Consider the following 23,582-nt stretch of genomic DNA (forward strand, 5'->3'; position numbering starts at 1 on the left):
TTGGTCGGACTTTCACAATCTCACATGCTCCTGTGGTTTGGTAAATTCCAAGAAAAATTTTCAAACATAGCCTAAACTGCCTCATAGTACTTCTAATCTCTAAGATTTAGTTTACACACTCAAATTTGGACTGTTTTAGGAAGAAAGAACTATTTGGTGTCCTTTTAATATTCTTCAGCTTCTTCTCTTCCGGTTTAACCTATAATAAACAGTCAATTCAGAACATTTCCCCAAAAAGTATGGAATTGTTATGTTACTAGTAAAAACAGGGCTTCTGAGAAAAACTGGTTAGTGTTTCCAAATTGGGTTTTCAAGTTGTACTTTTTCTTCAGTCACCATTGACATATAATATAGTGGGGTCTGGTACTGGTCTTGGGGTAGATACTGGGTCCCCTTGAACCTTAAGAGATTTTTCTGACCTTGGCTAAACCAGGGAAGTCAGGACTGATGCAGTAAAGGGAGGCAGCCTTACCATGGGTACTACTGAGTAGCTTACCACATGTTCTGTACCTTAGGACAGCACCACTCTGACTGTGAAGAGTGTAGAAACCCCTCTTGCAGTTCCTGAGATCGGCAGTGAGCCTGGGAGTATGTGGTACTAACAAGTTCCCAGGTCCTTCTAGGCTGCTGGTCTTTAGAACACACTTTGGGTAGCAAGACCTTAGGCCAGGTAGCGATGAATCTCTAGCCTGTAACTAGTAGAAAACAGTTTAAATGTGGAAATGTCCTCATTCCTCATTTTTGTGAGGTAGAGTCACAGTAGTCAAAGTTGGGCCCCCTGCAGTTTGTTCCAGGTAGAGAATAAGACTGTTAGCTCCTGTATTTGTGAGGCTATGAGCAGTGAGGTAGGCTAGATTTCAGGGTAGGAAGCCATGTGAAAATTTTTAAATGAATACCCTTTTTTTGGCTAACTCTTAAGTAACCTGAAATATGTATTCTTAATATTGAAATTTTTTATTAATATAAAAAGTTTGACTAGACTGTCCTGGAAATTTAGTATTTTTTATAAATAGTGGTTTAGCTCCCTCTATACACAGTATCTTTCATACGTAGCTCAGTCTAGGCACATTAAAGTATTAGAAGGTGTAAATACCTAACACTAAGAGTAGTAGGCAAGATTTTAAAAGGAAAAGAAGAACAAATTCATGTTTTTAGTTCTTACTGGGTTCTCCTCTTCCTGTAAATGGGAACAGATTTACTATAAAGTCCTTTCCAAAAACATAGGCATGTAAATGTGCATTTTGTGGGAGCCAAGAATGTACTGTTGTATCCTTGGTATATTCTTAGATTTAAATAATCCACTTACAGGGTGGGGTTTTTGTCCTTTGGTTATTAGAACAGTAGTCAGACTGCTAATCTTTCTGTGTTGCTTGTTCTCATTGTGTCCCTCTTCTTTCCTTAGTACAATAAATAAAGAACAATTTTCGAAGAGAAAAAATGACACTCTGGATCCTGAACTGTAAGTAGTTCCCCTTGAGTAGTCAGTACACTTTGATATTCCTTCTTTCTTTCATTCTCTTGGTTTGCACAGCCAGTGAGATGATTCTATATTCTTGGGACTAAATCTATAACATACATCTAACAGAGATGGTAGAAGTGCTAAAATTTACATATGGTTAGTATTCATTTACATTTCACTAAATCTACCTAATATTTTGGTGTTTTGTAGGCTTAGGCTTGAGTGAAGCACAAAGCTACCTCTGGTCAGTGCCATTATTCCAGCCCTGTTGTCCTCTGTATTTTCAAACCAGTTCATAATCCCCTCCTTTATAGTGAGTCCTTTCAGAGGTACTCAGCGGTACAGAGATGTACTGGTATTCTAGGAGTTCCTGGAATGGATATGATGGTGTCCGACTCACTTGGAAGTTGAAGCAGCAGTCATCTTGATCTTTCACTTTTTATTTCATAGTCACAGTTCATATTTAATGACTAAACTGCTTTTGAGTTTTGCTCTACCTGTTACACTAAAGAGCTTTTAAAAACTATTCTTCAATTCTTTGGACGTGATTTTGGCTATCTTTTGAATTGTCAGAAATTGGGAAATACTGGAAGTTTTGATTTGGTTAAATTTTTGGATTTAACCTTGACATTTTGACTTTTCCTTTCAAGGTTTGTTGAATGTACGGAGTGTGGAAGAAAGATGCATCAGATCTGTGTCCTTCATCATGAGATCATTTGGCCATCTGGGTGAGACATCAGTATTTTCCCTAGACTTTTTCTTTGTTGTGAATTGTAGGAAGTTTGTCTTCTCTGCAATGATTATATTTTATCTTCAAAGTTACTATCTCTTGGAATTATTCTTTTTGTTCGTTTGTTTATTTTTGGCTGCATCGGGTATTAGTAGCAGTGGGCGGGCTCTTCGCTGTGGCATGCAGGCTTCTCTCTAGTTGTGGCACGGGCTCAGTAGTTGCAGCACACAAGCTCTCTAGTTGTGGCGCACCGGCTTAGTTGCCCCGCAGCACATGGGATCTTAGTTCCCCAACCAGGGATCAAGCCCACATCCCCTGCATTGGAAGGCAGAGTCTTTTTTTTTTTTTTTTTAATATTTATTAATTTAATTTATTTATTTATGGCTGTGTTGGGTCTTCGTTGCTGCGTGCGGGCTTTCTCTAGTTGCAGTGAGCGGGGGCTACTCTTGGTTGCGGGGTTCTCATTGCGGTGGCTTCTCTTGTTGCAGAGCATGGGCTATAGGTGCGCGGGCTCAGCAGTTGTGGCGCACGGGCTTAGTTGCTCCGTGGCATGTGGGATCTTCCCGGACCAGGGCTCGAACTCGTGTCCCCTGCATTGGCAGGCGGATTCTTAACCACTGCGTCACCAGGGAAGTCCCTAGAATTATTATTCTGGATTGGGAAAAGATCATTAAAATCCAGTTTTAGGGCTTCCCTGGTGTTGCAGTGGTTGAGAATCTGCCTAATGCAGGGGACACGGGTTCGAGCCCTGGTCTGGGAAGATCCCACATGCCGCGGAGCAACTAGGCCCGTGAGCCACAACTACTGAGCCTGCACGTCTGGAGGCTGTGCTCCGCAACGAGAGAGGCCACGATAGTGAGAGGCCCGCGCACCGCGATGAAGAGTGGCCCCCGCTTGCCGCAACTAGAGAAAGCCCTCGCACAGAAACGAAGACCCAACACAGCCATAAATAAATAAATAAATAAATAGATAAATAAATAAATAAGTGGTACTGACATTGCGATGGATGTGAAAAAAAAGAAAAAGAAGAAAAATAAAATCCAGTTTTAAAATATTAAATAACCTAGAATCCAAAAACATAGATATTTCTCTTATTTGTTTTAATCCATATACAAATACTTTATTTTGCTTTAAATTTTTTGGTGGTCATTGTGCATCAAAAGTAAATACAAAAGATTTATCAATAGAGGGTAACAGGAAATCTGTAGCACCTGGAAACCAGCAAGGAGATGTTAGACACAATTAAACCTGCTAGGTTTTGAACATTACTTACATTGCAGTAGAAAAACTAGACGGTATGGATAATGCAGGTTTCCAAGGAGCCACCTCTGTTTCTGCCTCTGAGAGAACATCGCACTGAAGGGCATACTGAATGGTGACCATGGTTAGGATTTTTTTTGTTTGTTTGTTTGTTTTTGGCTGCATTGGGTCTTCGTTGCTGCGTGCGGGCTTTCTCTAGTTGCGGCGAGCGGGGGCTTCTCTTGTTGCAGAGCACAGACTCTAGGTACGCGGGCTTCAGTAGTTGTGGCTTGCGGGCTCTAGAGCGCAGGCTCAGTAGTCGTGTTGCACGGGCTTAGTTGCTCTGAGGCATATGGGATCTTCCCAGACCAGGGATCGAAGCTGTGTCCCCTGCGTTGGCAGACAGATTCTTAACCACTGTGCCACCAGGGGAGTCCCCCAAAAGATTTTAAATCACATCCTAACCAGGGGACTTCCCTGGTGGCACAGTGGTTAAGAATCCGCCTGCCAGTGCAGGGGACACGGGTTCAAGCCCTGGTCCTGAAAGATCCCACATGCAGTTGAGCAACTAAGCCCGTGCACCACAACTACTGAGCCCACACGCCACAGCTACTGAAGCCCGCATGCCTAGAGCCCATGCTCCGCAACAAGAGAAGCCACCGCAGTGAGAAGCCCGTGCACCACAACGAAGAGCAGCCCCCACTCGCCACAACTAGAGAAAGCCCGCACGCAGCAATGAAGACCCAATGCAGCCATAAATAAATAAACAAACAAAATAAAATCTTCTGGGGAGTTGGATAATAGTTAACTAGGTGTTGTCCAGTGAAAGGCAAAGTTGCATGAAAATGACTAGATACAGACTTCAATGAACTAGGTATTCTTGGGCCTCATGTTCTGTTTCTGAATATTCTCCACATATTTACCCAGGGTGCACATCATCAATGCCTTTCATGGGCAGTGAGTGGATTTTTGTCCATTGTGACACTTATGTGTTTACTGCTATGGGTTACCTCTCTTTCTCCAGGAATGGGGCTGATCCCAGCTCTGTTCCAAGGGAAGGGTTGGGGGAGTATCTGTGTATTAAGTGACTCTCATTAGAATGGATATCTACTCTCTGCTCTTTTCCTGGACTGTTATTGTTGTTTTAAGAGCTTTATTTTCTAGGTTGCTTTCCCTCCAGTGACTTGTTTTTTTTAATATTCATTCATTCATTCATCTATTTATTTATTTGGCTACGCCGGGTCTTAGTTGTGGCACGTGGGATCTTCGTAGCGGCATGCAAGAACTTTGGCTGCAGGATCTTTAGTTTCGGCACGTGGGATCTAATTCCCTGACTAGGGATCGAACATGGGCCCCCTGCATTGGGATCGTGGAGTCTCAGCCACTGGACCACCAGGAAAGTTCCCTGGACTGACTCTTGATGCTAGTGCGGAGGTCACAGGAAAGAAGAGGCTAATTAACAAATTTCCAGAAAAAAAACACTAAGGAAAAGCGCAGTAGTTGATGTTTATATGGCTTGTCTTTAGATAGGCCTTTTTAGTGCTTTCCTTAATTACAGAGTGGGTAAGGATAATTGAGGGAGTTGCAGCGATCTTTGCAACTGAAGATCAGCCAGCTGGTTGATGAGTACTTACGTGGTTTCCAGTTTTTCTAAGAATTTCTACTTATGCACACATCCTTATGTAATTGCAAGAACAAAGAGAAATGTACATTTAAAATCTGTTAGTGCTGGACTTCCCTGGCAGTCCAGTGATTAAGACTCTGGGCTTCCAATGCAGGGGGCGCAGGTTCAATCCCTGGTCAGGGAACTAAAATCCCACAGCACAGTCAAAAAATATTTTTTAAAAAACATATTAGTGCTGCTTTCAAAACGTACTTACTTACATTCCCACTGGTAGCGTATAGACTTTTGCCAGTGTGATTGGCCATAACAAATTTTCTGCTTTAATCTGTGATTCTTCAACATCTTTGAGCATGCAAAATTTGCATGTGCCAATTTATATGCCCTTCACATTTCTTCATGTCTTTTGTCTATTTCTCAGTTAGGTTTTGTTTTGTTTCTAATATTTTTATTTATTTTTGGCTGTGTTGGGTCTTCGTTGCTGTGTGCGGGCTTTCTCTAGTTGTGGCAAGTGGGGGACTACTCTGCATTGTGTTGCGCAGGGTTCTCATTGCCGTGGCCTCTCTTGTTGCAGAGCATGGGTTCTAGGCACGCGGGCTTCAGTAGTTGTGGCACACGGGCTTAGTTGCTTTGCGGCATGTGGGATCTTCCTGGACCAGGGCTCGAACCTGTGTCCCCTGCATTGGCAGGCAGATTCTTAACCACTGCACCACCAGGGAAGCCTTCAATTAGGTTTTTTATCCTTTTTGTCTTAATGTTTTCTAAAAGCTCTTTGTATATTGGTTATATTAACTCTTTGTTGTGTATTTAGAAATACTGCTCCCAGGTTGTCTTTTAAATTTCAACCTTACACATACATAAGATAGATTTTATAGCATACGTTACTTTAAATGTTTCTCTAAGTTGTTTAAGCAAAGTCTTGGTTTACATTTTAGATTTGTCTGTGATGGCTGTTTAAAGAAGACTGCACGAACTAGAAAAGAAAATAAGTTTTCTGCTAAAAGTAAGTTTCATTCTTACAGGTAAAATTTGGCAAAGCTTCACTGAAGCATAGTTAAAAATAAACATCCAGAATGAATTATTTTCTTTCAACATTATTTGAAATTTTAAAAAAATGTTTTTATTTTTTGGCTGCGTTGGGTCTTCGCTTCTGAGTGGGGGCCATTCTTCATTGTGGTGCGCGGGCTTCTCATTGCAGTGGTCTCTGCCATTGCGGAGCACGGGCTCCAGGCGCGCGGGCTCTAGAGTGCAGGCTCAGTAGTTGAGGCACATGGGCTTAGTTGCTCCACGGCATGTGGGATCTTCCCGACCAGGGATCGAACCCGTGTCCCCTCCATTGGCAGGCAGATTCCTATCCACTGCGCCACCAGGGAAGCCCCTATTTGAAATATTTAACCAAAGTTAAAACCAAATAATTTTTCCATGATGTACTTAAAGTTGAACTGTGATGTACTTTTTGGTGTGAAAATCATTAGACCTAGTTATTTATAAGAAGGAGGTTATGTGTTTTTCTTGTTCCTACACATACCCTAATGGAGGCCAGATGTGGAAATACTTGCCCAGAATTGCCATCTCATGAATGATTCCCTCAGTTTTGTGTATACCCTTAGTTGGGACTGCATTTAGACCTGTGTGATCTTTTCAGTTGGGTGGGGATGGCAGTCAGTTTTAGTTTTGTAGAACGATGCCTTTGCAGTTTTTTGCTGATCTACAGGTTGCTTTTAATCCTCTGTAAAGCTTATCAAAGCACCCGACAGTTGTTAAATATTACTGCAATTGAGGCAAAGTGCATATGAGTGTTCTGTTTTTTGACTCTTCTGAAAAGGAAAATTTTTCAAAATAAAAAGTTGGGGAAAATAACATTTATAAAGTATTAACTACCCTGCTTGCTTTAACTGCACATATACTGAAATCGGAATGATATAGAGATGATTAGCATGGCGCTCTGTAAGGATGATAGACTCGTGAAGTGTTCCACATTAAATTTTTTTTTTTAAGTATTAACTAGATCGCTAACTTAACAAAATGTAGCAAGTAATCTTGTTAGTATTGAAAAAGCAGAAATGAGATTTGGTATTGAAACTTAAGACTGATAGTAATAAATTTGTACCTTAGTTACTACTGAACTTTTAACTTCTAAATTCTTAGGGTTGCCATCTACCAGGCTTGGCACCTTTCTGGAGAATCGTGTGAATGACTTTCTGAGGCGACAGAATCACCCTGAGTCAGGAGAGGTCACTGTTAGAGTAGTTCATGCTTCTGACAAAACTGTGGAAGTCAAACCAGGCATGAAAGCAAGGTACCTAATAATTTCCCCTTTTCTTCTCTGTGGATCCACAATTGCTCATACACAGTTACTGTTGATGAATCTAATCTGAATGAAATGTTGTGGTCTTTTCCTCCAACATGAATTGTATAGGTTTGTAGATAGTGGAGAGATGGCAGAATCCTTTCCATATCGAACCAAAGCCCTCTTTGCCTTTGAGGAGATTGATGGTGTTGACTTGTGTTTCTTTGGCATGCACGTTCAAGAGTATGGTTCTGACTGCCCCCCGCCCAACCAGAGGTAAGACTTTACTGTGGCTACTTTCTAATTTGCGTGGGAGTTTGAAGTTATAGTAAGGTAAACAAGCATAATGGACAAGAAAATATTTGATGTGCTTGTTTTGGAAATGCAAGTTTTCAGGTGTGTAGTATTGAAGTGAAACAAAAAACAAAAACAAAACTAGAAAATACTGCTCAGTACTGCTCTTGTGTGGTCATAGTAATAGGGAAAGGGATGTGAACAGCAGCCTAAAATACAAAATGGGAAACAAACTGATGACTTTTCAGAAAATGTAATTAAGTCTAGGTTGTTTCAAGTACCTTGCTGAGATGTACGTGAAAGAATGTCATACAAATGAGGTAGAATATGGTTTAGAATTCTCCATTTCCAAAATAGTATAAAGGCCAGAATAAGAGTGCTGCCAGAATATGTTTGGATTGCTCAATACTGACTGATTATACAGTGTCTCAGCCCCTGCTAGGTGCTGAGACTGTAATAGAGCCACAGGCCCACCAAACCCCCCAGCGGGTTCACAATCTAGTCATTTACCTAAATAACTGTAATATTGTGTGATAAGCATTAAAAATGACAAGGTGAGCAAAGGGCACAGAAAAGAGAGAAGGTGTTTTTAGCCACATCAGTAGGAACTCGTTGCGTGACTTGACCAGGCTTCTTTCTCCCCATTTGGTATAGGAGAGTATACATATCATACCTGGATAGTGTTCATTTCTTCCGTCCTAAATGCTTGAGGACTGCAGTCTATCATGAAATTCTAATTGGATATTTGGAATACGTCAAGAAATTAGGGTAAGCATAAAAACAAATGCTAGTTTTAATAAAAACAACTTGTTTAATTAGTTTTAAACTAATCACCACTGTGATATTATGGTGAGATATAATACATGCAAATATGTGACTTTTGGTCTTTTTTCCTCAACTTTGGCTTTCATCTAGTGGAACTATAATTTGGAGACCCTTGGTTAATTTTGCCAGTGGGAAAGAAATGGATATTTTGACTATAGTTGCACCCATCCCAGATTTTTATTTTGTTCAGTTAAGCTATTAGGTACAGTTTGATTTGAAGGGCCAGAACCTTAACCTGCACTTGGTCCTTTTGCACCTGAGTATCAAAACCAAAATCACACTAAGGTCTGGAGATAAAAAAAATTCATCAGACTGGTTCCTTACCTTCAAGGTATATATGTACTTGCACCTCACCACCTCACCTTGCAGGTTATTCCTTTTAACAATTTGCATTCATTTAGCCCTCCTGCTGACATGGATTCATTTTCCTTTGCATTGTAGCTTTTGTTTGGTCTTTGAATGCAAATTTGGGATTTTTTTGATCCAGGGTTATGCCTAGTTCTGGCCTGGAAGACTTTTTTTTTTTTTTTTTTTTTTTGGCTGCGTTGGGTCTTCGTTGCTGCGACCGGGGGCTACTCTTGTGTTGCGGTGTGCAGGCTTCTCATTACGGTGGCTTCTCTTGTTGCTGCGCGCAGGCTCAGTAGTTGCGGCTCATGGGCTTAATGGCTCCGCGGCATGTGGGATCTTTTAGGACCAGGGTTCGAACCCGCGTCCCCTGCATTTGCAGGCGGATTCCTAACCACTGTGCCACCAGGGAAGTCCCTGGCCTAAGACTTTTGATCTGATGTGGATTGCACACTTCGTGTTATCTTGGGGAAATCATTGGTTTCTGTACTGACTCCACTTTGTAGTTTAAAGTATAACATTCTTTCTAGAATGTGTGATCTTTCTCTTGAATGTTCCTTCTCTTTGTGTTGTTAGATATACAACAGGGCATATTTGGGCATGCCCCCCAAGTGAGGGAGACGACTACATCTTCCATTGCCACCCCCCCGACCAGAAGATACCCAAGCCCAAGCGACTGCAGGAGTGGTACAAAAAGATGCTCGACAAGGCTGTATCCGAGCGAATTGTCCACGACTACAAGGTCAGGAGCTGGGGGTGATAGAACTGTGGCTTGACTAATCCTGCTGCTCTGTATTCTGCTCTTCTTACTATCTTAACAAAAATCTTCTGTTTTTTCCTCCCTCTTCCATGTAATTTGTAAAATTAAGCTAATTTGATAGCGGGTGTTTTCTTTCCTGAATTACTAAGATGAGTGGATCTGGCAAAATATTTAATAGCCATTTGTGATTGTAGGGTATCTCATGATAAGAAACTTGAACTACTAAATATCTTATCTGTTTTTACTCATGGGGAGGAAAACATGAAATGGGTGTTTTCCTAAGCAGCCCAGCAAATCATTCTTTAACCATGTGGTTTCCAGTAATTGTAATTGGGGTTGTTTTGAACATATTTCTCAGTAAGAACTTCTGATACTTCAAGGGTGTGTGCAAGGCGGGCGTGCCTCCCGTCGCACTGAGTTCTGTCTCAAGAGTGGTAGAAGCCACAGTGTGAATGATGCTGCCTTTGCCATTGTTCCTGACAGGATAGTTTGCCACTTGGTTATGTAAAGGCGGATAATTTCCCTGTCCTCGTGGGTAGAGGAAAGAGGAACCAGAAATACTGATTTCAGACCAGACCTTTCACTGTTTGTGACACTAAATGTCTCCCCAGACATCAGACTTGGGTATAAAATCTCTGCCATCTTCCAGAAGACACATCTGATTCTTCATGTTTCTTGCATCCGTTAGCTATGACTGCTTCTGTATAATAAATGTGTTTTTTTTTTAAATATATATATATAAATTCGTATTTGTACACGGATATTTTCACAGGATATTTTTAAACAAGCTACTGAAGATCGATTAACAAGCGCAAAGGAATTGCCTTACTTTGAAGGTGATTTCTGGCCCAATGTACTGGAAGAGAGCATTAAGGAACTGGAACAGGAGGAGGAAGAGAGAAAGCGAGAGGAGAACACCAGCAACGAAAGCACAGATGTGAGGGCTTTGCATTTCCCTTTCCAGCCTCTACCTATTCTCATGTATAACCTGGAAGTGAGCTTAAGTTTTCAACATGGTCTTAAAGCTCTCAGCTCTTCAAGTTGGGCAAGAAATATTGGCGTAGATAAGTTACTGTGGTTCTAGTTGAGTGGTTTTAAGCCTTTTTTAGCATCAAGCCTCTTTTTTTTAATATATAAATCGATTGATTGATTGGCTGATTTTGGGTCTTCATTGCTGTGTGCGGGCTTTCTCTAGTTGCAGCGAGTGGGGGCTACTCTTTGTTACGGTGCGTGGGCTTCTCATTGCGGTGGCTTCTCTTTGTTGCAGAGCACAGGCTCTAGGCACACGGGTTGCAGTAGTTGTGGCTCACAGGCTCAGTAATTGTGGCTCGCAGGCTCAGTAGTTGCGGCGCACGGGCTTAGTTGCTCCACGGCATGTGCGATCCTCCTGGACCAGGGCTCGAACCCGTGTCCCCTGCACTGGCAGGCGGATTCTCAACCACTGTGCCACCAGGGAAGTCCCAGACCTCACTTTTAAAAAAAATTTATTTATTTTATTTATTTGGTTCCGCAGAGTCTTAGTTACGGCATGCGGGACCTACTTCCCTGACCAGGGATCGAACCCGGGCCCCCTGCATTGGGAGCACGGAGTCTTAGCCATTGGACCACCAGGGAAGTACCAGACCTCACTTTTAAATGGAATCTTGGATTTCTAGTAATGGAAGACAGAAAATTACCCATCTAGAGCATGGGGTTGGTAAACTTTTTCTGCAAAGGTCTGGATTATGAGTATTTTGGGCCTTGCAGGTCATATATTGTCTCCAGCACATTCTTTTTTTCTGTTTTTTTTTTTTTCTTTTTTTCTTTAAACAACACTTTATAGCTATAAAAACCATCATTCTTAGCCATACAAAAACAGGTCTGGGCCAGAGTTTGCCAGTCCCCAGACAGAACCTATGTTGTAGACGGATCATCTGAGGAGCTTTTCCTTGTCATTTATTTCCCCATAGTTTATCTAGATTGCCCTTGCTGAGTCTGAACTATTAAAGTCACCCTTAAATAGTCTAATAAGAACCCTTTACAGTCTGCAGTTTAAACTCCTTGATTGAATGTTTTTCAAGGTTTTTTTTTTGAATAGTAGGCCCATAAAATTCTAGAAAGTGAGTGGAAGGAAATGTAGCCAAGGACTTTGGCTCCCTACTCCTATGCACACTTCACTACCCCACACTGCCACTCACTCCTTGTTCTTGTCCTCAAATCTGGGATAGCCTGGGTCCACCTGAGGTGTCTCCTTGGTCTGCAGGGTTCTTCTGGCCAAAAAGCTAAGGCTGCCATTGTCTTAATGAAGAGACATTAGTGGAGACATTCTTCACTGGGAGAAAATAAGTGCAAAAACGTTAGTAAACTTTAGTTTACTGTAAATAACAGCTTTAAAAAAGAGAGGATGAATGAAGAGAGCAGATGGTGTAAGGTGGAAGGTTATGATCTCTAGTTTCAAAAATGGAGTCTTTTTACCATTATTTTTTCTTAAATCTCTTAACAAATAGTTAACATTTTATCGTCCTCTTGTGCTAACCTGCAGGTGACAAAGGGAGACAGCAAAAATGCTAAAAAGAAGAATAATAAGAAAACTAGCAAAAACAAGAGCAGCCTGAGTAGGGGCAATAAGAAGAAGCCAGGCATGCCCAATGTATCCAATGACCTCTCGCAAAAACTGTATGCCACCATGGAGAAGCATAAAGAGGTAAGATATAGCCACCAAGAGTGGAAAAAAACAGGGCAGGATTTCTCAAAAACTGCCCACCGTGGTTGGTATTTATGACTTGAGCACCAGACCATTTGAAATTCAGAAGGAAGAAAATTATTTGAGGGGAAAGAAGGCAAAAAGAGGATAGCTAGAGTGGGTGGTGAGAATAGGAAATGGTAAGCTGTCTTTGAGTTGTAGCTGTTATCAAGCTAGATGGTGTTGGGAAAGTATAAGCATAGTTTGTCTGACCCTGTTGTTTGTAATCCTTTTATGTTTGTATTTCTGTCCATTGTTCAGGAGATTGGCTTGTTGGGTATCTTTATTGTTTTGTTTTAGACCAAGCTCCTTAGAACTCCATTTGGCCATTCCAGTTTGTCTGTAATGGAACTTTGGCAAAACGAATGAATATTTGCCTTCCTGAAAGGGAACTGGGAAGTGTAGAGAATTGAAGAAAAGTTAAACTTTCATATATGTACCTGTAATACCTTCTCAGCAAAGTTAAAACTGAATTATTTCATTATTTAAATTGCTTATTTATTGTTATAGGTAGTTTGGGAGTGTAAGTGGGTGTGTTGGACTTTTTTCCCCCAACGTCATCATTGCTAAGATGAGGAGTCTTGAAGGGTAATTCATGTCAGTTTAGTTTTTGATTTTTTTTTTTAACACCTGTTTGACTCTGTGTTCAGACATCATAGTCAAGTTCTTATAGGAAGAGGCCATTATGAGGAGAGGGAACTTGAAGGCTTGGTTCAAGGTGTGGATGCCTCACTTAGATAATGATTGTCAGCTGTCTTGGGCAATATATAGTGTCACAGCATTCTGTCATAACAGCAATTGGGAAAAGCCCTTAGAGTATGTCATAATAGGTGTGACTTAAGTTGTGGATACATCATCTGAAGAAGATGTGGGTAGTAGTCTCCTGTTAGGAGTTAGAATCTAAGGTCGTCAATTTAGGCTAAATTCAAGTATTGTCTTAGCTCTAGGGTAACATACAGTGGAATCAATCATAATTGTTGTTATTGGATGGTTGGCCATAGTGAAGATTTCCTAGGGAGTCACCAGATGGTTTTATCTGCCCCTCTTTTGAATGGGTTGCTGCAGACATTCCCTACTTGTTAGATCCAGTACTTTCCTGTGTGTGATCACATTTTCAAAATGCTCTTCCTTGCTTTATGAGCGCTTTCTTTGAGCCACAGTATCAAACCCAGTATTACAAGGTCAGACACACATCACAGTCCTCCCATGATGTTTTTAACTTTTGGCATCTGTTTTGATATGTCTTTACTCAGTGTGTGCACTCTTGTCCTGTGTTTTCTTTTTTTGTTTTTTTCAAGTTTTTGTTTTTGGCCACACTGTGTGGCATGCAGGGTCTTAATAGCTCCCCGACCAGGGATCGAACCCACGCCCCCTGCAGTGGAAGCACGGAGTCTTAAGCACTGGACTGCCAGGGAAGTCCCTGTGTTCTTTTTCTAGACTCTTGTTTTATGCCAACATTGCTGCCCAAGTATATAACAAATGTTACTGCCAGTTTGCACAGATTTTCAGCCTCTGAAAAACTGGTAGAATACAGTGGGCAATACAGCAGTTACTCACAAGTTCTTTATCTCTTGAAGGTTCCATTTTACATTTTATTATTACATATATAATCCCAGCTTCTTCTTGCAGCCTTTACACCAGTGGTTATGGGAATTAATGGTGGTTGTGTGTCTTTAAACTTCAATGAACAAACTTCAACTTTTGCTGTTTCTGTAGCAAGGACGAAGGAGGTTTTGCATTTTTAATTTTCCCACCAACTTTTTTTTTCCTCCAGACTTACAGGAAAGTTATATAGAAGATGTCCTCCCGTAGCCTTCACTTAGATTCACCAACTGTTAACATTCGGCTACATTTTCTATATCCTTATTTCAGCAAGTACCTTCTGAGAAGGAGGACGCTTTCTGCATAAGCGTGCGATGGCTGCACTCGGGAAGCCTCACCCGCTGCCACCAGCTCACGGCCACTCCTCCTGCTCCGTGCGGAGTTGCCGTGTTTCAGCTCCTGGCCTTATTTTCTTAACATGACACGGGCATTTTGTGGAAGACTCCAGGCCCATTGTTGTATAGAATGTCCCTCAATTTGGATTTTTCTGTTTCCTTATGATTAGAGTCAGGTTAAACCATGGATTGCATCTTAAAGTAGACCACTTTGAGGCAAAATGTCCACTGTACGGTGCTGTACCCGACCATTCTTCTTTTGAAGAAATTATTGAATGTGGTAGAAAACATAAGATGTAGATTTTTTAGGCCCATCGTAGACAGTCCCAGAGAAGAGCACAGAGGTAGTGAAGCAGGAGAAAGAGGGCCATGTCGTGTAACCTTGCGAGGTGGTCATAAAACTAAGCCAGGCGTCCCAGCCCCCCAGGGGCACAGCCTGGCCCACCCATCTGCGGCAACTGGTCCAGTGCCCCGTGGTGCTCTAGTGCCAGAGTCAGGATGAGAATGTCTGTTTTGCAGGTCTTCTTCGTGATCCGTCTCATCGCCGGCCCCGCCGCCAACTCCCTGCCTCCCATCGTTGATCCCGACCCCCTCATCCCCTGCGACCTGATGGACGGGCGGGATGCCTTTCTCACCCTCGCAAGGGACAAGCACCTGGAGTTCTCCTCACTCCGAAGAGCCCAGTGGTCCACCATGTGCATGCTGGTGGAGCTGCACACCCAGAGCCAGGACCGCTTCGTCTACACCTGCAACGAGTGCAAGCACCACGTGGAGACGCGCTGGCACTGCACCGTGTGCGAGGTAGGCCCCTGGCGGGGGAGGGGCGGGGGCTTCCGGGTGCCTGAGATGTGATTCAGACAGAGGTTATGCAGGCCCGGGGGGGCCTTCCTAGGCTCCGGGGCCACTGGTGAGTAACAGGACAGGGTGGGCGGGGCCTGGTCTCAAATCCAAGTGGTTGGTTAGAGGCTTTCTGTAAAACGGGGCTTTTTAGCCCAAGCAGAGTATGTAAATACTTTTGAATGACTTTAATTCTGGAGAGTCGACCTGCACCTGTGTTTTTCCCCCAGGATTATGATTTGTGTATCACCTGCTACAACACTAAAAACCATGACCACAAAATGGAGAAGCTGGGTCTCGGGTTGGATGACGAGAGCAACAGCCAGCAGGCCGCGGCCACGCAGAGCCCGGGGGACTCCCGCCGCCTGAGCATCCAGCGCTGCATCCAGTCCCTGGTGCACGCCTGCCAGTGCCGCAACGCCAACTGCTCCCTGCCCTCCTGCCAGAAGATGAAGCGGGTGGTGCAGCACACCAAGGGCTGCAAGCGCAAGACCAACGGAGGGTGCCCCATCTGCAAGCAGCTCATCGCCCTCTGCTGCTACCACGCCAAGCACTGCCAGGAGAACAAGTGCCCCGTGCCCTTCTGCCTCAACATCAAGCAGAAGCTCCGGCAGCAGCAGCTGCAGCACCGGCTCCAGCAAGCCCAGATGCTCCGCAGGAGGATGGCCAGCATGCAGCGGGCGGGCGTGGTGGGGCAGCAGCAGGGCCTGCCCTCCCCGACGCCTGCGACCCCGACCACGCCCACGGGCCAGCAGCCGACCACCCCGCAGACGCCCCGGCCCCCCTCCCAGCCCCAGCCCACTCCTCCCACCAGCATGCCGCCCTACTTGCCCAGGACTCAGGCTGCTGGCCCGGTGTCCCAGGGCAAGGCGGCCGGCCAGGTCACCCCCCCGACCCCTCCGCAGACCGCTCAGCCACCCCTTCCAGGACCCCCGCCTGCAGCAGTGGAAATGGCGATGCAGATTCAGAGGGCAGCCGAGACGCAGCGCCAGATGGCCCATGTGCAAATTTTTCAAAGGCCGATCCAGCACCAGATGCCCCAAATGACTCCAATGGCCCCCATGGGTATGAACGCACCCCCCATGGCCAGAGGTCCCGGCGGGCATTTGGAGCCAGGGGTGGGGCCCACAGGGATGCAGCAGCCTCCACCGTGGGCCCAAGGAGGCTTGCCTCAGCCCCAGCACCTGCAGCCCGGGATGCCCAGGCCAGCCATGATGTCAGTGTCACAGCACGGTCAGCCCCTGAACATGGCTCCCCAGCCGGGATTGGGCCAGGTCGGTGTGAGCCCTCTCAAACCGGGCACTGTGTCTCAGCAAGCCTTACAAAACCTTCTGCGGACTCTCAGGTCTCCCAGCTCCCCCCTGCAGCAGCAACAGGTGCTTAGTATCCTTCACGCCAACCCCCAGCTGTTGGCTGCGTTCATCAAGCAGCGGGCTGCCAAGTACGCCAACGCCAATCCGCAGCCCCTCCCCGGGCAGCCCGGCGTGCCCCAGGGCCAGCCAGGGCTGCAGCCCCCTGCCATGCCGGGCCAGCAGGGGGTCCACTCCGGCCCCGCCATGCCGAACTTGAATCCCATGCAGGCGGGCGTCCAGAGGGCCGGCCTGCCCCAGCAGCAAGCGCCGCAGCAGCAGCTCCCACCGCCCATGGGGGGGATGAGCCCCCAGGCTCAGCAGATGAGCATGAATCACAGCACCATGCCGGCGCAGTTCCGAGACATTCTGAGGCGGCAGCAGATGATGCAGCAGCAGCAGCAGCAGCAACAGCAGCAGCAGCAGCAGCAGGGAGCGGGGCCCGGAGTCGGCCCTGGGCTGGCCAGCCACAGCCAGTTCCAGCCGCCCCAGGGCCTGGGCTACCCTGCGCCCCAGCCGCCGCCGCCGCCCCGGATGCAGCAGCACATGCAGCACCTGCAGCAAGGGAGCGGGGGCCAGCTGGGCCAGCTCCCCCAGGCCCTGGGGGCAGAGGCAGGAGCCGGTCTGCAGGCCTATCAGCAGCGACTCCTTCAGCAACAGATGGGGTCACCCGCTCAGCCCAACCCCATGAGCCCCCAGCAGCATATGCTCCCGAGTCAGGCTCAGTCCCCGCACCTTCCAGGCCAGCAGATCCCGTCTCTCTCCAATCAAGTGCGGTCTCCCCAGCCTGTTCCTTCTCCGCGGCCACAGTCCCAGCCCCCCCACTCCAGCCCTTCCCCACGGATGCAGCCTCAGCCTTCTCCACACCACGTTTCCCCACAGACCAGTTCTCCACATCCCGGACTGGTCGCTGCCCAGGGCAACCCCATGGAACAAGGGCATTTTGCCAGCCCGGACCAGAATTCGATGCTCTCTCAGCTGACTAGCAATCCAGGCATGGCAAACCTCCATGGTGCCAGCGCCACGGACCTGGGACTCAGCACCGACAACTCAGACTTGAATTCAAACCTCTCACAGAGTACACTAGACATACACTAGAGACACCTTGTAGTATTTTGGGAGCAAAAAAATTATTTTCTCTTAAGACTTTTTGTACTGAAAACAATTTTTTTGAATCTTTCTTAGCCTAAAAGACAATTTTCCTTGGAACACACAAGAACTGCGCGGTAGCTGGCTGTTTGTTTGTGGTTTAAAGCAAACATGCGAAATGAACCTGAGGGGTGACGATTGATAGAACACAAAGAATCTATTTTTGTTATGGCTGGTCCCCACCAGCCTGGTTTTTTTTCCCTTGTGTGTTTGGTTCAAGTGTGCACTGGGAGGAGGCTGAGGTCTGTGAAGCCAACCACATGCTCCTGCCTTGCACCTCCAATAGGTTTTATTATTTTTTTTAAATTAATGAAAATATGTAATATTAATAGTTATTATTTACTGGTGCAGATGGTTGACATTCTTCCCTATTTTCCTCACTTTATGGAAGAGTTAAAAAAGAACATTTCTAAAACCAGAGGACAAAAGGGGTTAATGTTACTTTAAAATTACATTCTATATATATATAAATATATATAAATATATATTAAAATACCAATTTTTTTCTCTGGGTGCAAAGATGTTCATTCTTTTAAAAATGTTTAAAAAAAAAAAAAAAAAGGAAAAAAAAGCCCCCTTTCCTCCCCTCAAGTCAACTTTTGTGCTCCAGAAAATTTTCTATTCCGTAAGTCTGATCGTAAAAACTTCAAGTATTAAAGTAATTTGTACATGTAGAGAGAAAAATGACTTTTTCAAAATATACAGGGGCAGCTGCCAAATTGATGTATTATATATTGTGGTTCTGTTTCTTGAAAGAATTTTTTTCGTTATTTTTACATCTAACAAAGGAAAAAATTAAAAAGAGGGTAAGAAACGATTCCAGTGGGATGATTTTAACATGCAAAATGTCCCTGGGGTTTCTTCTTTGCTTGCTTTCTTCCTCCTTACCCTGTCCACCCCCAAAACACACACACACATACACACACACACACACACACTTTCTGTAAAACTTGAAAATAGAAAGCAAAAACCCTCAACTTGTAAATCATGAGATTAAAGTTGATTACTTATAAATATGAACTTTGGATCACTGTATAGACTGTTAAATTTGATTTCTTATTACCTATTGTTAAATAAACTGTGTGAGACAGACACCTGACTTTGTTTCACTTCTTGCATCTTTATCTTAGAATGCCTCAGTTTAAATGCCTGCTGTGTAGGATTCAGGTTGGTGAGGGGGAGTGCAGGCACTGGCTTACAGCCCTCCCTAACTATCACGTGAAGTGATTTTGTGATAAAATAATAGATTTAAAAAAGATTTTGGTAAATTTGTCCAAAGTTCAGGGGAAAATACAAATACCAGCTAAACGTTAATTATATCAATTTGAATTGATACTAATTAGCCTTTATCAGCTTGATACAGGTCCTTCTGTGGTCCCCTGTGGATAACCTCATGGTCTTCCAATCACCCTCATCTTACAGGGATAAGAATGAGCACCTAAGAGGGGTCATATCTGCCTAAGTCACAAGTAACTCCTTGAAAAAGCAGCACTTGGAGCTGGGCTGACAATGCATCCCTATTCTCTGTTACACACATTTTGTTTTTGCCGCCTGCCAGTCAGGAAGTCATCAGGGGAATGAGGCTGTAGGAAAGGAAACTGTGTGGAAATAAACCCAGGAGGCTGAGAGAGATGACAACACGGAGTCTGATACTGTGCTAGGCGTTGAAGAATGGAGAGGTTACCAGTCCTCCCTCTGGATATTACATCGGCTTTGAACAAGTTTGAAAACTCAGAAGAATACTGTGAGTGAGCTGCTTTGGCATCATTTGGCAGGTCTGCTTGTTACTGTCACGGAGCTTTTACACTGACTATGTTCGATCATCTGCTGAGGGCTAAAGAAAAATGACTCTTCAAGTACAGTAATTCAAACTCCTGTTTGTCCTTTCCACTAGTTTACATTGTCTCAGGAAAAATAACCAGTATCTCCATGTGAGGTGAACCCGCACACTCAGCATTAATCGGCGCCCACCCCGGAAAATGTTAACAGGTGTCCACCTGCCTCAGGTCAGTGGTCCAGCAGACGTACACGCAGCACCTGTGTCCTGTGCCAGGCCAGGCAACACGCGTGGACACGGTGCAGCCCTTCCCTCAGGCTGGCCAGCTCGAGATCTAGAAGAAAAGACAGAAAGATGCTTAAACAAGATAAAATAGGAAAGTGTTAAGTGGTATACGCAGGGAACACAAGGAGCAGGGGTGAAAGCTTCTGGCGGGTGGGAATTGGGAAAATTTCTGGGAAGGGTAGCATGAAACTGGACCTCGTGGGGGAGATGAATGGGAAGAGGTGGAGAGGGGTGAGGAGGGACCCTGCCCAGAGGAGTGAAGAATCAGATCCTATTGGGAAAACCAGCTTCAGGTCCACTTGACTGAGACCAGAGAGAAGATGCTGAGTACCTGTTACAGAAAGGGCCCCATAATGGTCCCCACAACTAGGGGCCCAGGGTTGATCTGAGCCCTCAAAAGGGAAATATTTAGAATTCTAACCCATTTCCAAGCAGTAAATTCCCAGCGTTCATAGTCCTAGGCTCTTTGGCTAAAGACAGCTGGACTGAAGTGTTAACGTTTTCACCCCAGCGTGGCAAGGAGGAAGTGGGGGCAGAAATAATTAAATGGGTAGGGGAAACAGGCTGTCCTCGCCAGGCCAGAGGCAGTGCTAGGGAGGGGGAAGATGTGAATTAATCCACAGTCAGGAATACAGGAATGTGATTTCAATGTTTATGTGTATTTGAAAATTGTATCACAATGAAAAGTTCAGAAGCGCTAAAAGGAGCCCCAAGTTTCCAGTTGGGCTGTTTCTGAGACATCAGTCTAGGAAATGAGCCCAATGGGGGCCAAGCAGCAGCCAGGTGCTTTTTCATTTACTTAGCTCACTGAATCCTCAAAAACAGCTCCAAAGACTGACAAATGAGAAAACGGCAGCTCAGATGTGTACGCAAGGTCACACAGCCAGAGAAAGCCAAAGGTCTGCTGGATTCCAAAGCCTGCCTTCCCCGCATCCTTGCGCTCTCTCACTGTAGAGAAGCCCTGTGACACAGGGCCCTATTCCAAGCAAATTCAAAATACAGACTAAAAACTGAAAGGGGGAAATAACAGGAATCATAAAGGTAAGTTCCAGGCTTCTTTTCCAACCAAAGAACCTAATCTGTAGAGAGATGGTTTCCCGAAATGTTATGTTCATGATGAAGTCACCCTGTTTAAAGAGCACACAGGCCAGCATCAAAAAGAATAAGATGTTTAGGAATAAATTTAACAAAAGAAGTGCAAGACTTGTACACTGAAAACTATAGAACATAATTGAAAAAAATTAAAGACCTAAATAAATAAAAAGACATCCTTGTTCACGGATCAGAAGACTGGGAAGGGACTACCCTGGTGGCGCAGTGGTTAAGAATCCGCCTGCCAATGCAGGGGACACGGGTTCGATCCCTGGTCTGGGAAGATCCCACATGCCGTGGAGCAACTAAGCCCGCGCACCACAATTACTGAGCCTGCATGCCAGAACTACTGAAGCCCACGCGCCTAGAGCCCGTGCTCCACAACAAAAGAAGCCACTGCAATGAGAAGCCCGCGCACCGCAAGGAAGAGTAGCCCCCACTCACCACAACTAGAGAAAGCCCGCGTGCAGCAACGAAGACCCAACGCAGCCAAAAATAAATAAATTTATTTTTTAAAAAAAAGAAAAAAAAAAAAAAAGACTGGGAAGACCTAACATTGTTAAGAAAGTACAGGCATGCTTTGTTTTTTGGTATTCCTTTCTTTTTTTTTTTTGGCTGCACCACATGGCACGTGGGATCTTAGTTCCCTGACCAGCGATCAGACCTGAGTCCCTGGCATTGGAAGCACGGAGTCTTAACCGCTGGACCGCCAGGGGAGTCCCCTGCCTTGTTTTATTGTGCTTCACTTTATTGCACTTTGCAAATATTGGCAGTTTTGGGGGGCTTGGGGTTTTTTTTTTGCCACACCGACATGGGGTCTTAGTGTGGCACGTGGGATCAAACCCAGGCCTGCTGCATTGGAAGCACTGAGTCTGAACCACTGGACAACCAGGGAAGTCCCTGACGTTTTTTTACAAACTGAAGGTTTGTGGCAACCCTGCATCAAGCAAGTCTACCAGCACCATTTATCCAACAGCATTTGCTTACTTAATTTCTGTGTGTCACATATTGGTAATTCTCCCAATATTTCAAACTTTTTCAGTATTACTATTAGTTTTTCTATGGTGATCTGTGATCAGTGATCTCTGATGTTACTATTGTAACTGTCTTGGGAAACCACGAACTGCGCCCATCTAAGACGGCAAACTTAATCAATAAATGTATGTGATCTGACTGCTCCACCGACTGGCCGTTCCCCCGTCTCTCCCCCTCTCCTCAGGCCTCCCTATTCCTTGAGACACAACAATATTGAAATCAGGCCAATTAATAACCCTACGATGGCCTCTTAAGTGTTCAAGTGAAAGGAAGAGTCGCACATCTGTCACTTTAAATCAAAAGCTAGAAATGATTAAGCTTAGTGAGGAAGACATGCCAAAAACTAAGATTAGGCTGAAAGCTGGCCTCTTGCACCAAACAGACAAGTTGTGAATGCAAAGGAAAAATACTTGAAGGAAATTAAAAAGTGCTACTCCAAGGACTTCCCTGGTGGTCCAGTGGATAAGACTCTGCACTCCCAATGCAGGGGGCCCGGATTCAATCCCCAGTCAGGGAGCTAGATCCCGCATGCATGCCGCAACTAAGACCTGACGCAGCCAAATAAATAAATTTTTAAAAAAAATTTTTTAAGTGCTACTCCAGTGAACACACAACTGATAAGAAAGCAGCCTTATTACTGGTGTGAAAAAAAAAGTTTCCGTGATCTGGAAAGAAGATCAAACCAGCCACAACATTCCCTCAAGCCAAAGTCTAATCCAGAGCAAGATCCTAACGCTATTTAATTCTAGGAAGGATAAGAGAGGTGTGAAAGCTGCAGAAGAAAAGTCCGAAGCTAGCAGACGTTGGTTCATGAGATTTAATGAAAAGAAACCACCTCCATGACATAAAAGTACAAGGTGAAACACCAAGTGCTGATGTAGAAGCTGCAGCAAGTTGTCCAGAAGACCTAGCTAAGACAATTAATGAAAATGGCTACACCAAACATTTTCAATGCAGATAAAAAACAGTCTTATACTGGATGAAGACACCATCTAGGATTTTCATAACTAAAGAGGAGAAGTCAGTGCAATGCCTGGCTTCACATCTTCAAAGGTCAAGCTGACTCCCTTGTCAGGGAATAACACAGCTGACGACTTGAAGTTGAAGCCAATGCTCATTTACCATTCTGAATATTCTAGGGCCCTTAAGAATTAGGCTAAATCTACTCTGCCTGTGCTCTATAAATGGAAAAATAAAGCCTAGATGATAGCACATCTGTATACAACATAGTTTACTGAATATTTTAGGCCCACAGTTGAGACATACCGCTCAGAAAAAAGATCCCTTTCAAAATAGTACTGCTCATTGACAATGCACCTGGTCACCCAGGAGCGCTGATGGAGATGTAATGAGATTAATGTCCTCATGCCTCCTAACACCCATTCTGCAGCCTGTGGATCACGAAGTAATTTCTACTTTCAAGTCTTATTTTTAGGAGCTACATTTCATAAGGTTGTAGCTTCCATAGACAGTGATTCCTCTGATGGATCCAGGCAAGGTGAACTGAAAACCTTCTGGAAAGGATTCACCACTCTAGCTGCCAATAAGATTCATGGCAAAAGGTCAAAATATCAACATTAACAGGAGTTTGGAAGAAACTGATTCCAACCCTCGTGGATGACTTTGAGGGTTCAAGACTTCAGTGGAGGAAGGAACTGCAGATGTGGTGGAAATAGCAAGAGAATTAGAAGTGGAGCCTGAAGATGTGAATGAATTGCTGCAATCTCATGATAAAATTTGAATGGGTGAGGAGTTGCTTCTTATGGATGAGCAAAGAAAGTGGTTTCTTTTTTTTTTTGGCTGCGTTGGGTCTTCATTGTTGCGCGACAGGCTTTC

General features: G+C 44.5%; 1 protein-coding gene and 1 non-coding gene across 2 annotated transcripts in view; both read left to right on the plus strand.

Annotated features, from left to right (window-relative positions):
• Positions 1 to 18,506, plus strand: part of EP300 (E1A binding protein p300) — a 74,194-nt gene extending 55,688 nt beyond the window's left edge. The window contains exons 21-31 of the mRNA XM_059937045.1: positions 1,403 to 1,459; positions 2,110 to 2,187; positions 5,985 to 6,052; positions 7,198 to 7,348; positions 7,469 to 7,615; positions 8,288 to 8,401; positions 9,380 to 9,545; positions 10,336 to 10,500; positions 12,085 to 12,246; positions 14,742 to 15,023; positions 15,290 to 18,506. Coding sequence (XP_059793028.1) covers positions 1,403 to 1,459; positions 2,110 to 2,187; positions 5,985 to 6,052; positions 7,198 to 7,348; positions 7,469 to 7,615; positions 8,288 to 8,401; positions 9,380 to 9,545; positions 10,336 to 10,500; positions 12,085 to 12,246; positions 14,742 to 15,023; positions 15,290 to 17,506 — 3,607 coding nt within the window. The 3' untranslated portion in view covers positions 17,507 to 18,506. The remainder of the gene's footprint in view (positions 1 to 1,402; positions 1,460 to 2,109; positions 2,188 to 5,984; positions 6,053 to 7,197; positions 7,349 to 7,468; positions 7,616 to 8,287; positions 8,402 to 9,379; positions 9,546 to 10,335; positions 10,501 to 12,084; positions 12,247 to 14,741; positions 15,024 to 15,289) is intronic.
• On the plus strand, positions 6,936 to 7,038 carry LOC132373821 (U6 spliceosomal RNA). Its single transcript, XR_009505486.1, has one exon. It is a non-coding gene; the product is annotated as a U6 spliceosomal RNA (small nuclear RNA).
• Positions 18,507 to 23,582: the final 5,076 nt, after the last annotated feature.

This window comes from Balaenoptera ricei, chromosome 10 (assembly GCF_028023285.1).
Source record: "Balaenoptera ricei isolate mBalRic1 chromosome 10, mBalRic1.hap2, whole genome shotgun sequence".
Lineage (NCBI taxonomy): Eukaryota > Metazoa > Chordata > Mammalia > Artiodactyla > Balaenopteridae > Balaenoptera > Balaenoptera ricei.